A 15,966-nucleotide genomic window follows, 5' to 3' on the forward strand; every position below is an offset into this window, starting at 1 on the left:
TTACAACCTTACATTAATGATGCTCAGAAAAACAACTCAGGGTGTTGTCCTAAAGCTGGTGACTCCTGAATAACTGGACAACTCTTAATTCCACTGATAAAGAACAAAACATGGCTCTGACCAGTCCATTCAGCTCAGTCTTTGTTTTTCCTTGGCCTCTGCTCTTTCAGACAGGTGAAACTGCATTTTTAATAGGATATAAAACCCCAGTAAAGCTGTTGCTCAGCAGAGGTTGATATTGGGCACAACAAGATCCTGCTGGGCTCTTTGCAGCAGAATGATAGTCAATGGTTGTGAAACAGAACAAAAGCAATAGAAGCATAGTCCCCAAAGATGATAACCAGCCATGTTTTCTCTTATTTCTTTAATGCAATTGATGTTTAATAATATATATATTTATTTATTTTTAATCCAAAGTTAACATCTGCAAGACGTGATACTGAAAGGAACCACAAACTTAGAAAGAATTATCTCTGAACCCAGCTGCATTTCTGTTCCCACATAAAATTCCAATCTTTTCCTTACACCGTCTACTACTTACCTTAGAGTTGCATGTCCTCTGTTTTTAATTAATCATTTTACTTTTGAATCCACCAAAGCGTGTGCCAGGAGGGAGAAGAAAAACACAACCAAAATCCACCTTGATTTTATACTGCCTACCTTTTTTTACAATGAAAGAGATATAAATAGGGGCTTTAATTTAGTACCAGGCTAAAGGTGGTGGTTTTGTTTGTGCTTTGCAAGAAAATCCTCGTGTGTGTGAGCCGACAGTGATAGTACGAGGACTTCACCTGGCATTGAATGACTTAGAAAGGAGCATCAGGGAAGGGGACAGGTCTGCAGAGCTAGATGCTAGATGCTACCCTTCCCTTGCTAAGTCCTAAGGTCACAGGGCATTAAAAACCTCTCTGTAGAAGCGTTTTGTGGCCCCACACTCACCTGCATGGACCTGCTTTCACCTGTGCTGCCTTCCCGCTGGGCATCGCCACCGCTCGCTCTGGTGAGTCCTGCTGGCTGCCTGCAGCCCTGCCAGCGCCTGCCTTTCCCACCCCCTGCCCCCAGAGCTGTTCCTGTGGCTCTCCAACTCTTCCTACTGCCCAGCCTCTTCACAGCAAGCTCACATCTTCCCCAGGTGAGGGTAGGAACCTCCAGCCCAGAGCAGGGGAAAGATTGTAAAAGGTCTCTGACTTTATTCCTAAATACAGGCTCTGGTCTTGACAACGCACAGGCAGACGTGACAGGGACACAATTCATGTTGCAGAAAATAGTGTTTATTGCAATACAGTTAGGTACAATACTTTTGTTGTTAAAAGCATCATTTTCCAGCTCTTTGCGATCAAAGGTGTCGCGATTCTGACTTTGTTCAAACTGTTTTCCCTTTTGGCATCTGTCATCCAGTTCTTGGATCAGTTGGTTGCCATAACCTACAAAAACATAAAAGAAGTGAAAAATCAGATCATGAGACCCAGGGATTTGTGAGTAGGACGTGTTGTATCCAAGATGCAGGATTTCAAGAACTGAAATAAGATTTTTGCTTCTCAGTCACTTTTTAGATTAAAGTTTGTATTAAGTTAAAAAATAATTGATGTTCCAGACTTCAGCAGCATTCCTAAGTATCAAGACTTGTTCAGAAGTGAAAATAATTTGGATAGCTGTTTAAGAGGAGGATACTTTTTGCTACAGAGACTACTTTAGCACAGTGAAGGGCTTGTCTACATGCGTTACTTGTATGGAGAATCACAGAAAGGGTTGGGTTGGAAGGAACCTTAAAGCCCATCCAGTTCCACCCTCCTGCCATGGGCAAACACCTCCCACTGGATCAGGGGCTCCAAGCCCCATCCAACCTGGCCTCGATCACCTCCAGGGATGGGGCAGCCACAATTTCTCTGGGCAACCTGGGCCAGGGCCTCCCCACCCTTACAGGAAAACATTTCTTCCGAAAATCTAACCTCAATCTCCCCTCTTTCAGCTGAAAACCCTTCCCCCTCATCCTATCCCTGCTGTCCCTGATCAAGAGCCCCTCCCCAGCTTTCCTGGAGCCCCTTTCTGTGCTGGAAGTGATGAGCGGGCATATGATATAGGGGAGAAGTGCTGAAGACTATGTAAAGTAGCATTTTCATCAAAAGTGATACAGCTCCCTGAGCGAGTAGCTGGAATCTCAGTCTGAGAGCACCTCAGAGACAGCCCCATGTCTGTATTCTCCTGCAGTGATACCTGGAACCTTACCTGCTGGATCCAGCTGTCGAAAGCAGAGACCCGGGTGAAGACAGAAGGCTTGTGATAATAGTTGCAGCCAAGAGAAGAGCCAAAGCTGACGATGCCGTGCGCTTCCCACCTGCCATCTGCACCCTGGCAGTTCAGTGGGCCACCCGAGTCCCCCTGGGAGGAAGATGGAGAGAGTTAATCGCAGTCAGAGTGTCAATAGCTCCTCCTGGGGTTTTTGAAGGTTCCCTTCCCATCGGGCCTGTTTGTTTCTGAAACCCAGCCCGAAGAGCAGTGGTCTCTGGACTCACGTTACAACTGGAGATGACTCCATCCCCACCAGCGCAAACCATGGTGGGTTTCACTGAGCTTCCCCACCAGCTTGGCTGGGAACATGTCGAGTAATCCACCACCAGCAACAAGCCTTGCTGCAGGTCATCTGGAAGAGGTCCATTTGCTGGGAGGGAATAGAAACAAAGGAGTCACGGTACCAGCTGGCACTGCAGAAAGACCAAAACTGCGTTGTTTGGTTTCTGCCAGGATCTGGGTACTCTACCAGGATCTCCAGGTAAGAAACTCCACAGGAGTTAAAGGAGAACTGTATAATCCTTTCCTTAGCTCCATTCTTATATATATATTTATTTGCTTTTTAATATACATATATATATAGTATATTTATAAATGTTTTATATATTTTTAATAGATAGATATAAGGAGAAAAAGGCCTTAACTTAGTAGTAATTTGCATTCCATTTAAAAATGTCTCATTGCTAGAGAATCATAGAATCATAGGGTTGGAAGGGACCTTAACGATCATCTAGTTCCAACCCCCTGCGATGGGCAGGGACGCCTCCCACTGGATCAAGCTGCTCAAGGCCCTGAACACCTCCAGGGATGGGGCAGCCACAAGACCTGATAAATTACCTAACTACCTTGAGGTCGAGGGGATTTTAAGCACTATCAACAGCTTTCGGCCAATCAATCCCAAAGGAGAAAGCAGCACTGAAAGATTTTGTTCCACGTGTTTGCAAATGGCCAGGTACTTACTCTGCAGCCTTCCCCACCCCGTCACGTAGCAGGCGGTGTTGGAGGAGAGGATGCTTTGAGCAGGGGGGAGGCAGGCCAGCTGGATGTGGTCGGTTAAGGTGACGTGTTCAGTGAGTTTGATCAAAGCAATGTCGTACCTGCGGTCGTGTGCACAAGTTTGGGAGTGTGGAGTAGATAGGGAAGGGGTGAGGAGGTTCGCAAATAGATAAAAGACACAGCAGCACAAATACTTAGCAGTTATACAGCACTTGGACTGTTCAGAAGAGATGCAAGGGAGCAAGGAGGCCAATACGTAAGCAGGAAAATTTTCTCCACCCTCAAAGCAAAGGGGAAATCCATGGACTTTGAAGACTGCTCCCTGGGGAACAGTCTGCTCCCCTCTGGCAGCTTTCTGGAAGTGGCCTTTTATAGGGTCTTTATACCAAACCCAAGCATGTAGAGATTTCTTTGCTAGGAATAATGTGGGAGTCCTTCAGCAACAAAGATATTCACACCATAGATCAGTTATACTCTGTGTTTACGCTGCCAGTCGAAGGGCTTCAAAGAGGTTGTATGAATTAATTCATTGCCTTCCACTGTACAAAAGAAATCATTGCATGGAACAGCTTTCAACCCAAGCATAAACATGCAAAATTGCATCTGAAAACACTATTAATCGATAAGCAATTAATATTGAAAGCTCTTTATTTTTTCTTGAGGGAGAAAGGGACAAGGTGCAGACGCAACCCTCATCTATGACAACATTTAGAAATGCCTCTGTAAGCTGTAACACATGGCTCAATATGTTTGTGTGTTTGGCTGCTACAGCTCAGGGCTTCTGGGATTCAGGCAGTTTGATTTTCACCCTGCATCTAGTAACCGAAAAAACACTTGCCACCAACTCACCCATTTGCAATCTTATCTGGATTCCAGTTCTCATGGATAATGATTTTTTCTGGAGGTAGTGCGATTGATCCTTCTTCCTCAGCTGCTAGGTTGTATTTTCCAAGAAAGACACGATAAGTCCTAGAAGACCTGGATGAAAAAAGGACTAACACTCAGTTACAGAGCTGCTGCCTTGCTGCTGAGGCATCTGCATCTTTGTCACCTGCCTGTACTCAGCACTGGTGAGACTGCACCTCGAATCCTGGGTTCAGTTCTGGGCCCCTCACCACAAGAAGGATGTTGAGGCTCTGGAGCGAGTCCAGAGAAGAGCAATGAAGCTGGGGAAGGGGCTGGAGAACAAGTCTTACGAGGAGCAGCTGAGGGAACTGGGGTTGATCAGCTTTGAGAAGAGGAGGCTGAGGGGAGACCTCATTGCTCTCTACAGCTACCTGAAAGGAGGTTGTGGAGAGGAGGGAGCTGGGCTCTTCTCCCAAGTGACAGGGGACAGGACGAGAGGGAATGGCCTCAAGCTCCGCCAGGGGAGGTTCAGACTTGATATCACGAAAAAAATTTTCACAGAAAGGGTCATTGGGCACTGGCAGAGTCTGCCCAGGGAGGTGGTGGAGTGACCATCCCTGGAGGTGTTTAAAAGACGGGTAGACGAGGTGCTCAGGAACATGGCTTAGTGGCAGATAGGAATGGTTGGACTCGATGATCTAAGAGATCTTTTCCAACCTTGTGATTCTATGATATGTGGTAAGAATATCCTTCAGACTGCAATGTCACATCACACCTGTGATTATCTGGAATCATGCCAATGTCTGACTGTTTTACTGAGTACAAATCATTGTGTGCCAGGTTTAATCATCATTTCATCTCCCTGACATCCTGTCAACACCTGATTAAGGCTTCTCTTACAAACTCAAGATGCCTCCAGTCTTTGCAGGATCCAACTCGTATTCTTCAATGAAGTAAACAAATTGGATTGCTTTTTTGGCAGCGATCAACAGCTTCACTGATAAACAGCTGTGCAATAGGTACTATATGCAGGATTTATGATGATAACATGCAGCCAAGCCTTCTTATTTTGTATTATGGCATTTTCCACAAATTAGAGTTAACTCCAATATTTACCTGATGCAGTGAGCGGCTGTCAACACCCAGTTGGTTGCAATGAGGGTTCCTCCGCAGGTGTGAGACCATTTCCCAGTTGAATTGTGTTGCAGGGAGGCCTAGAAACAGCGTGTTGAGTAAGGGTCTGTTTTTCCCTTACTGCTTTTCATTGTTGCATTTCCCTTCTGCGTCCAGAACACAACTGGAAGACAGTGGGAGGCTTTAGCAACAAGTTTCCAACTCCCAGCCACAGAAAAGGTTTCCTTCCTTCCCTATAATCGGGGAGCCTGAGTAACCAGCCAGAGGTGGCACATTCAGAGCTTGCTTAGAAAGACTAGAAACTTTAGGATTAATCAGAATGGAATATTCAAAACCTAAAACGTGGCAGGCAAGAGGCATCAAATGAAACAGAAGAATTTGTTTGGTTCGGTTGTGTTGTGTGAGGGTCACACAACCCTAATTGCTCCAGGGAAAGCACAAAGTGACTGACCTGCCAGGGCCAGCTGTAAGGTCGCGCATCTTCCCCTCCAACAACTCTTGACACAAGGGGTGGGTAGGCAGGAACCCCGCAGCCAAGGGCTGGAAGATGTACAAAATAGGACGTGGGGTTTAAAAGTAGAAGATTTAATTTAAGAGAGGGTTGTGGGGGTTTAAATATCGCGAGGTACAAATACAGGCTGTGATTAATGTGATACAAGAGCAGATACAGCCGTCGGCCACGACTGACCAATGTTACGTAAAGCCTGATGGAACGGTTTCATCTTTCTGACAGATAATCAGATGGACTTGGCTTAACCAAATTCTCATCTATCAGCTGAGATGCAGCTCTTAGCCAATGTAACAATTTGATATGGATTAACTGTATTTCAGTGTGTTTAAGCTAAATAAAATAACTCTGGATTTGCTGAAGGCTGAGAGCAGTGATGACCCTGTAATAAGAACAGAACAACACAGCACCTACTTACTGCTTTAAGAAAACCTTTTCTTTAACTGCCTTTTCTCTATCTCTTTCTACTTTGTTGCACAACGTCTATTTTCCCTTAAAAAAAGGAAAGTTGGTGTTAGGTATGAATTAATTATTCCTTTAAAATAATGCTGAAACTGGGTACGTACCTGCAGCTGCCAGAGTCAGCACAGCAAAGAGGACTCCAAGCATGATGCCAGTAGCTGTGTGTTGCAGGCTCTATCTTTGCAAACCATTTATATGTTATTGTTTATCTCTGCGACGCGTGACTTAAGATGAAATGCTATTCTGATACCAATGAGTAACTCATATAACGGTGGGATAATTTTTGTATGCACAAGTGCCTAAAACCCACCGATTTCGATGGACCTTGGATCCAGGCTATATAAACAACTTGGTTAAAAATAATTCCATCTGAGTTGGCTGTTATTTGTAGCAGCTGTTTGCTTTCCCATCGCCTTGGAAGTTCATCACAAAGGTGTTTTCAGAAGGAAAATTTTGAATCATAGAATAGTTCGGGTTGGAAGGGACTTTAAAGATCATCCAGTTCCAGCCCCCGTATGACGGGCAGGGACACCTCCCACTGCAGGAAAATGACTTATTCTAACACTGAATTGTACATCAGCGCTAACAGCCTGATACATCCAGAGAGTGATAGACTCCAATGAGTCAGCGGGGTTGGATTAGGTGATTTTGGAGGCCCTCTTCCAATCTTATTGTGTGACTCTGACTGCTTGAGATTCTGTTTTGGTTTGGTTTGTGACTGAAGGCAGATGCCACTTTGTACTGACTGAAAACCTGTATCCTCTTTTCTAGATCAAGTTGCACTTGTTGGAGCCTGCCAAACTTCTTCAATAAAACAAACTGTAATCGCTTTGAAGTGGAAGATGTTTCAAGCGATACAAATAAACAGCTTTCAACAATGACGGAGAAACATTGGTGTAGCACGGTGAGCCAGACTTCGTTTCTTTCCTGTGTACCTGTAACTGTTAGATCAGCAGCGCATCCCTGTACATTGCAAATGAGCATTTTTACACCCCAAATCAGCATGCTGACCTGTGCTATAGAATCATAGAATCATAGAATAACCAGGTTGGAAGAGACCCACCGGATCATCGAGTCCAACCATTCCTATCAAACACTAAACCATTCCCTTTAGCACCTCGTCCACCCGTCCCTTAAACACCTCCAGGGAAGGTGACTCAACCACCTCCCTGGGCAGCCTGTTCCAGTTCCCAGTGACCCTTTCTGTGAAGAATTTTTTCCTAATGTCCAGCCTATGATGCAGTGTAAGCTTGTTAATGCAAAAGGGTAAACCATTTCACCACTAGGACAAACAGAGCAGGCATTTAGACCACTGCAGCACTGCTGCCACAAAAGAAAGCGCCCTAGTTCATTAGTGGACATTTGAGAGCAATGACTTTGTATCAAAACTTACCGCTGTCTCTCTCTTGTTTTCTTCTACAATAGGAATTTTCCATCCTCTGTCATGTTTCCATCTGCCAACCCTTCACCAGACAAATCTCTCTCCCATAAGCCAAGTCACGCATAGGGAGCAAACTTACTAGAATGGAAACAAATACCATAACGCCAGTTTCATAACCAGAGTTGCATTGTGCATACAGACCAAGCTAGAGGCTTCAGAAAAGCTGAAATGAATCTGATTAACAAGCATTAACAAGCAGCGAAATCCCTGATTTTCAAAGCTTCCATGCAGCAGTAGGTACTGATTTGAAGGAAAGACGCCCGAAGCGCACATGTGGAAGGCAGAAATACATAATGCTTTGCTGTTTTGTTTGCTTTTCAAGAATGTATTATCCTACTGAAACAATAGAACTTGAGAAAGCTGTGTTCTGAATTTCAAATGGAATCAACCAAACTCTGTTCTGGCATCTTGGATTTATTATCTGGCAAAACATAAGTCAGAATTAACTGAGTGCAGAATTGAGATTCTAAATGTTTTTCATGAATTAATTGGCCCTTCGTAAGGTCTGAATTTACAACCTGAACAACATAATATGCTTTTTCAGTTTAATTTCCATGCCAGTATCATTTTCGTTGAACTTCAGCTAAAAATAAGCATTAATTTTGGCTGTTCCCTTACTGTTTGAGTTACCCTGTTTCATGGCTGTGCTAGTAAACACGGACTTTTATTTAGATTTTTAAGCATTTCTGCCATTATGTCACAAATAACATTCTGCTGTCTTTCACAAAGAAAGAAACAAGCAAAGAAACCACATTCTTCCTTTTTCTTCTTTGTAAAGGAATTTTGAAACAGTTCTTTTAGCCTATGCAGGAAGACTCATAATAATCATCATATTTTCAATATAAAACACTCAAAACTTTTTGTTGTTGTTCCACTCCTGCCACATGCAATGATTGCTTATCCATCTTTTCCAGGTCTAGTCTAAACAGGCTGAAGTATCTTTCTTGGGACTTGGTGGGCATCACACTGTTGGCAGTTCTGCAAGTGAACATCTAAAGGCTCAACCTCCAGCTTGGTGGCTTGGAAACAGCTACCTAGAAGCTCTTATCTTCACGCCAGATGTTTAACAGAAACTAAGCAGCTCATGGACCTTCAGTAAGACAGAGCAGGAACGTCTGGTATGTTCTGTTAAAGCATAACAGCTGATATCTCTTTCAATGCACATTGTACTTAGTGTACAATTTATAACATACCCCGTTCCCTCACAGGGTAGTGCTGGACCCATTAGTAAATGTCTGCAGATAAGTAATGGATACTGAAACCCATTTTTCTGAGGAGGTTTTCCATCTGAAACTAGACAGTAACCTATTTAAAAATGGAAAGTTAAATCCTGCCCCAGCTTTTCACAGAGAGCACCAAATTCATTACTTGGTGGAAGGCCATCAAACCTGCTACTTGACTGCTCCCTGGGTTCCTCTCTGTGTGTTCTTAAAACTAAACCTTGGCCTGCATGGGACAAGGTTACGCACAGCCAGGGAAACGGTATTAGCACCACTTAGTGTTTCAGTCTCCTATTGCACCTTCCAAATTGTCTGTTCCCAGCTTAAACCCATTTATGTATTTGCCACGCTGTATTTGCTTTTAATCCAAGCACTTCTGTATTCAGTACTTGCCACAGATGTGACATAAGGCTCCGCTTGTTTTAACTGGGTGGGAAGCAAGGGAAGGAGAGAATAGAGACCACAAACAAACGGAACAACCACACTTTGGTGATCAGATTAGACTGAAAGAGATTTATTTAGAAACAACACCTTTGGTATTTTAAAACCAAACAACCTTTAAATGACTAGGAAGTGGGATGTCTCCCCCCACAGCCAAAACAAATCAATGCGCAGTCTCAGTATGCTCAGAACAGGAAACCTGCAGGTCAGCATTTCCAAGTGTAAATCCAGAAAACAGTTTGATTAAATTGGTTTTGCACTCTACAATCATAAAGGCTGAAAAACCTATTACCAGCACTTAGATATCTACAGTTCAACTGACTGACTTGTTACTGAAGTGGAGGCAAAATTAACATCCTCCCCCGCCCCCCAAGCAATAAATTAAGAATTATGTACCAGAAAGGAAATTACACTACAGTTTTCTACTTAAGTTAACTCTCTGAAGGGAATCATCATTCTTTATCTTCCTGTAAGATTAAAAAACAAATCAAAATACCAAACGGCTTGGTAGATCTTCAAGTATTTTCACCAAATGGATTACTCTTAGGGAACTCAACAGCTTACAAGGAAAAAAGAAACATCTGTTACACAAGTGTCTGGGATAAACTCTTACAACCACACCTTCCAAGTCTCAGACTCCTCTCTTAACAAGGCACAAAAGGATTGTTGCTTTCATAAGGTCCTTGTTCTCAGCTGCAAAATTGTCAGATGTCTTGTGCAAATGGAGGCTGAAAGTAGGACTAAGTTCACTTGGACACTGAGATGTTCTCATTCAATCCATAAAACAGGGTGTTACTTCAACACTATTAGTCTTCCTTACTGCTACAGAGATTCTGAGCTTCGGCTGGCTTCCACTTCATCCCAGCTTCTAGAATCAAGTTCTGCATCACCTTCATTTTAAGTAAGTCCAATTAAGATGAGGCAACAGACGTTTGCTGCATACTGCAGGGCTTTTTGCAGTGAAAGGCTTTTTGCAGTGTCAAAAAGGAAAAGGTGTTACACCAGCCCTGGTGCGCAGCTGTGAAGCTTCTCGGCATTTCAGAGCATAGTCAGAGACAGTTCCCTGCAGTAACGATTAACAAGTTGTTCGGTGAAAGGCAGAATGCGAGTCTCATAGCTGACAAAGGCAACCAGAGAGACAGCAGTGCAAAAAGGACGCTATTTTATCATTTCAAGGACACGTTTCAGGATGTGTCGGGGCGCAGCTGTATACACAATAATTGACATTACTTCCTGGTTACTTCCTCCTTTTGCACTAAGGTTTGGATCATGATTGTAGGCTTATAACTGCTGTTGTCTGATATACAGATCTAGTCTACCTCCTCCTAGATTAGTTTGCCTAGCCAGAAGCACCTTCAACCCTCATTCTTCCAGGGGATGACAGGCATTCAGACCTGCCTGGGATCAGGCCTGATCTCCAGTGCTCAACATGACAAAGACAGTGAGCTGAGAAGAAAACTGCCAATTCACCCCTTACATATTGACTGTCAAACAGTACCTTCCGCCCAGCTTTAACCTTCCAGAATTGGATTTGATTGTATAATTTGGAAAAACAGGGCAATCTAATGCTAGAATTTTTCTGTTGGCAGCTCTAACTGTCATTTTTTATTTCATTTTTCTTTGGTTTTTTTTAAACAAGCCCCAGTTAACTCTGTTCAACCCCAGGGAGGGATGGACGCCTCTGAATACAGCTCGGTCACACAGCAAATCCAGTCTCATCTTTCATTTCTGCTCCGTATCCACACACAACCAGAAAGTATGAGAATTGAGAGCACGAATCACCGTCTATTGCCTATTCCATGCTCAGTTTTCACTTGCTACTAAGTTTTCTAAAGCAACTCCAAATCCTTTACACTGAAGTGAGACGCAACAAAGCTTGAAGTTAGAACCTCCAACTCGCAGTAAAAAGAGCTCGGTACCTTTTCTTAAATGCAGCTTATGTAATTTGTCTGAATGGGAGAAACCCTGACTGGGCACATTCCCAAAATGATGGTGGTAAACATGGTTTAATGGAGGACTGCAGTGTCTACAGGCCTGTGAACATTTACCAGGAGTCCCAACAAGTCAGCACCTTGACTCAGAAACACAAGTTTGCATTTGCGTGTTCTTGTACGACACATCACACGCTCACACCAGGCAGACAAGCGTGCACGTCTCCCGCGCAGCAGTAAAGACAAGTACAGCAGCGCTCTCACAATCATTCCAGAAGACATCATCTTGTTACACTGCTGCAACTGCAGGCTTCAAAACAAGCCATGTCCTACACCAATGTGTGGAAAGAAGACAGAAGCTCTGTCTGCCTCAATCTGCAGCCTTACAAATACTTAAGAAGGACAGACAATGGACTTATCTTTCCTAAGGTTTGTGAGCCCTACTTCTCCAATCCCTGCCCTAATCCTACATCTCGCAAGAAGAGGTCACAGATCACTTGTTTCAAGAGACTGAAAATCCTCAGAGTCCAAGACAAGAACCCCCCTAGGCACAGCTGACAGAAAATCAGGTTGACAACACGCAGTGGACAGCAGCCAGAAGCAGCCGCCTTATACCTTACTCCTGAAGAGCGGCTTGGCTCCTGGCCCGCAATATTCATTGTAGATGAGTTTGAACAGAAACAAGTGAAACAATGTGATCAAGGAGGCCACGCTGAACCAGAAGAGGAAGGGTAAGCCTGGGTATTGCTTGGCCATGTGTTCCTCATGGGCCAGAATAGCTTTTAGATGGAGTGTGTGTCTCAGGTCCTGCAAGTGAACCAAATCTGTCGAAATATAAAGCAGTGGCGTGATGGGTTGAGTCACCATGACGGGAAACGTATGGCCTCGTGCCTCTGAGGTCAGCTCCACAGGCTCGTTCATACAGCCTGCCTCACACGCGTACAGTTTAACGGGCTTGTCTTGGAATTTCACAGACACGTGCAAGAAGGGCTTTCCTTCAGCATCCAGCAGAACAGCTAGATTAATCAAGTCCTTATTGTAATGGATCCCACGTAACGAATAGCTGTTATGAAGTACATCAGGGTCAGCCTGAAACTGAAGGTGGTTTTCTGTGAACTGCAGACCCCCAAAACTAAGCACCATTCCCTGCATGAGTCCGTGGACTCCGGCTGCCACAAGACCCTTGCATCCTCGTTTTTGGAGAGTTAGCTTCCACAGGTCTGAGAGCTGCAAGACCTGGGCGACGCTGGTCAGCTTGGCTGGCCACAGGTTCTCTGCGTGCATGGTCGCGTGGCCGCTGAAGCAGTGGTCAGCGTAGTTCAGGCTGGCTTCCATTTTTTCTCTGTCCTCATGACTAATGAGTGGATCCAGCAGAGGAGCTGGCATGCTCGACAGTACGTAGTAGAGGGTCATGTTAACAGTCTCACTGGATGGCGTATGCGAATCTGTGATCTTTCTCATTTCAACCCCTGTAATAGAAGAGAGCAATCACGACTCAGAGGATCGCACACGACTATGACATTAACTAGGAGGAAAAGAAGATCAAACACGTGTGTCATTGTTCAACAGACAGGCATTCTTTGTAAAAAGGCAGGAAAGCCATCGCATCCAGAGTTGCGATTAGAAATGTTCTTCTATCATTGTCTTTAATGTAAATATACTTCACCTAAAGTAAGGAATACCACACTTTTGTGAAGTATGCTGGGTTGCAAACCAGGAATGCTCTTTTATTATCCCACAACATGCCTTCTGACTCCTGAGAAAAATCTGTCAGGAAAAGCGGAGCCTCTGGAGACCTTACTGCAACCAGGCCGCTCGCTTTCAGCTGCCCAGCACAGCACAGAACCCTCTGGAAGCGGAGCATCGCTTCCCTTACCTGAAATGAACAGGTCTGACCAGGTCTGTCGGTGTTCCTGGAGAAGATCTTCCACGCCCATCTGCATCACCTCCAGCATCTCTTTCTTGGCCGACTCCCTCAACTTGCTGAAGGTCTCCTCCAGCCTGGCGACCTCGATGGGCTCCGAGGTGTACACCACGGAGAGCAGCGTCTCGTCGAAGTGGGATTTGGGTGCCACCTGCACCCGGCTCACCAGCTTCTTGGCCGCCACCACCACCAACACCACCTTGGAGCTGCCGGCCAGCAGCAGGCGACCGGAGGAGAGCAGGAACTGCCTCTCCTCCACCTTCTCCAGGCTGGTGGCGAAGCGGCCTCCCAGCGCGGGGGCCGCCCCGGGCCCCGACACCTCGAAAGCCGCCACGCGTTCCGTGGGGTTGGCGATGCGGATGCGCTGCAGGTAGAGATGCGGCCGGCTCCGGTGGGCCACCACCTCCTCCCTCACCGTCACGCAGTCCCCGGCGCTCGCCCCGGGCCCGGTTTGAACGCACCTCACCTTCCTCACGGCCCCGTCCCGCAGCGCCGCCACCACCGCCCTCGCCTCCCCTCTCCCTCCCAGCGCCTTCAGCCTCACCAGGGCCGGGTAGTCGGTGGGCAGCGCCCCTCCTCCTCCTCCCCCCCGCACCCACAGCCTCCCCGCGGCCGCGTCCAGCAGCACGAAGCCGTTCCCCGCCAGCTCCAGCCCCTCGGGCAGCGCGAAGGCATCGCCGCGCTCCGCCTGCGCCCGCCACGCGCCCGCCCCGGCCTGCGCGCACAGAGCGGCGGCCCCGCGCGGCTCCGCGCCCCGCGCCGCGCCCCGCCGCGCCGCGCCCAGCCACCAGTAGGCGCCCAGCAGCAGCGCCGGCAGCAGCAGCAGCCGCCGCGCCCAGCTGCTCGACAGCAGCCCCGGCAGCCCCTTCAGCCGCTGCTGCAGCCACATCGGGGGCCCCGCGCCGCCGCCGCCGCGGCTCTCACGGCGCCGCCATCGCCGACACCGCCGCCCACGGCGCTTTACGGCGCGTTTCTTTTTTTTTTTTTTTTTTTTTTTTTTTCCTGTTTGCGACGCTTTGCGACAGTCGCGGGTAAGCGCGGAACGCCCACAGCACCGCCCAGCTCCCCCTCACCGCCCCCACCCAGGGCTCCTTGAGCCCCTTCGGGCCCGAACCACGGAGACGGAATAGTTTGGGTCCGAAGGGACCTTAAAGCGCAACCAGTTCCCCCCCAGCCATGGGCAGGGACACCTCCCACTGGATCAGGGGCTCCAAGCCCCATCCAGCCTGGCCTTGAACCCTTCCAGGGATGGGGCAGCCACAGCTCCTCTACCCAGCCTGGGCCAGGGCCTCCCCACCCTCATACAAGAAAGCTGGGGAGGGACTGTGCACAAAGGCTTGTGGTGATAGGACAAGGGGCAATGGGTGTAAACTGGAGAGGGGCAGATTTAGACTAGACATAAGGAGGAATTTCTTCGCTATGAGAGTGGTGAGGCACTGGCACAGGTTGCCCAAGAAAGTGGTGGCTGCCCCATCCCTGGGGGTGTTCAAGGCCAGGTTGGATGGGGCTTTGGGCAGCCTGGTCCAGTGGGAGGTGTCCCTGCCCACAGCAGGGAGGGGCTGGAACTAGATGACCTTTAAGGTCCCTTCCAACCCAAACTATTCTATGATAACAAGGTCACTATAAGGTCTCCTTGGAGCTTTCTCTTGTCCCGCCTGAACGACCCCAACTTTCTCAGCCTGTCCTCACATGGGAGGTGCTCCGGCCCTTGGATCACCCTTGTAGCTCTCCTCTGGACCCGTTCCAACATCTCCATATCCTTCTTATGTTGAGGATTCCAGAACTGGACACAATACTCCAGATGAGGTCTCACAGGAGAGGAATAGAGGGGTAAGAGAGGAATAGAGGGCATCCCCGGGTCCCTCCCTGAACCCTCCACCTCCCCCTGCTTCGCTGAGGTGTTTGTAACTGCCCCGATAAAGAAAATTCTCCAGAATTCTCCATCAGTCCAGTTTGCCCCCGTTACCACAGCAGAGCCTCACATGGGAAAGCAAGGTCTACTCGATCAAACTTTATTGCACCGCATAGTAGAGAAGAACCAAAATGATGATGTGACTACAGAAAGCTTTGTATTCCAGCTCTCCAAAAACAGTAGCAAACCCCACACAACTGCATCCAGTTAAAACAAGCTGTGAAATTGCTGACCAGGCAGAGGCAGGGAACCTGCTCAGTGAAGGGAGAGGGCCAGGCGCTTTCTTAATGTAAATGGTCTGTTTGATGCGGGGCGCTGGGATCTGTCATAGCAGCGGGTGAGCCCCCTGTTCCTGGCTGCTCGGGGGCCAGTGTTGTCTCTGGCACGCCTTGAGGCTGCTTCAAAACCTCAGTTCTGATCCTTTCAGTTTTTAGGAAGTTGCTGCTTTGCTTGGAGCACGTGTTGCACGTACTCATTGGAACATCTGCATTGGCAGCTGCTTCTGTTTAAAAAGACAGGCAGCCAATTCCAGCCGTGCCGCACAAAGCAGTACAAACATAGAAACGGTGGGGAAAAAAGCGCGTGGTGCGTTGGCATAGCTGCAGAACGCAAACAGCTGGCAAATAGGGACAGTCTGAGTATGGCGGTATAAACAATGACGCATTCATGATTTCTGCTGTGCAAAACCCCTTTCGTTTTAGAATGGAGAGATTTAACTTCATTAAAATGACAAACTTGCCATTTTTGAAACCCTAGACTGAATCGCAGACTTGAGGCTGAGGTTTGAAGGGCTCCTGACTTGTTGAGTGTTGAGGCTGCTTGTTTCTAGTTTGAAAATACGAATCTTGTAATGTCTGTGATT

The 15,966-nt window shown here is 47.0% G+C and overlaps 2 protein-coding genes and 1 long non-coding RNA gene across 3 annotated transcripts; 1 reads left to right on the forward strand and 2 right to left on the reverse strand.

The window, feature by feature from the left end:
- Positions 1-1,249: 1,249 nt before the first annotated feature.
- LOC138729893 (chymotrypsin-like elastase family member 2A) lies at positions 1,250-6,382 on the reverse strand. Its single transcript, XM_069874484.1, has 8 exons — positions 6,336-6,382; positions 5,717-5,969; positions 5,248-5,345; positions 4,135-4,263; positions 3,250-3,386; positions 2,514-2,659; positions 2,227-2,379; positions 1,250-1,424 (listed from the first exon to the last, which is right to left on the reverse strand). The coding sequence occupies exons 1-8, from the start codon at positions 6,380-6,382 to the stop codon at positions 1,407-1,409; spliced, it is 981 nt and encodes a 326-aa protein (XP_069730585.1). The 3' UTR covers positions 1,250-1,406.
- Positions 6,383-7,007: 625 nt separating this feature from the next.
- LOC138729900 (uncharacterized) lies at positions 7,008-11,099 on the forward strand. Its single transcript, XR_011338974.1, has 3 exons — positions 7,008-7,139; positions 8,591-8,794; positions 10,977-11,099. It is a non-coding gene; the product is annotated as an uncharacterized lncRNA (long non-coding RNA).
- On the reverse strand, positions 9,382-14,159 carry KIAA2013 (KIAA2013 ortholog). The gene is made up of 2 exons (XM_069874490.1): positions 13,145-14,159; positions 9,382-12,737 (listed from the first exon to the last, which is right to left on the reverse strand). The coding sequence occupies exons 1-2, from the start codon at positions 14,079-14,081 to the stop codon at positions 11,878-11,880; spliced, it is 1,797 nt and encodes a 598-aa protein (XP_069730591.1). The 5' UTR covers positions 14,082-14,159; the 3' UTR covers positions 9,382-11,877.
- Positions 14,160-15,966: the final 1,807 nt, after the last annotated feature.

The sequence above is a fragment of the Phaenicophaeus curvirostris genome, chromosome 22 (assembly GCF_032191515.1).
Source record: "Phaenicophaeus curvirostris isolate KB17595 chromosome 22, BPBGC_Pcur_1.0, whole genome shotgun sequence".
NCBI lineage: Eukaryota > Metazoa > Chordata > Aves > Cuculiformes > Cuculidae > Phaenicophaeus > Phaenicophaeus curvirostris.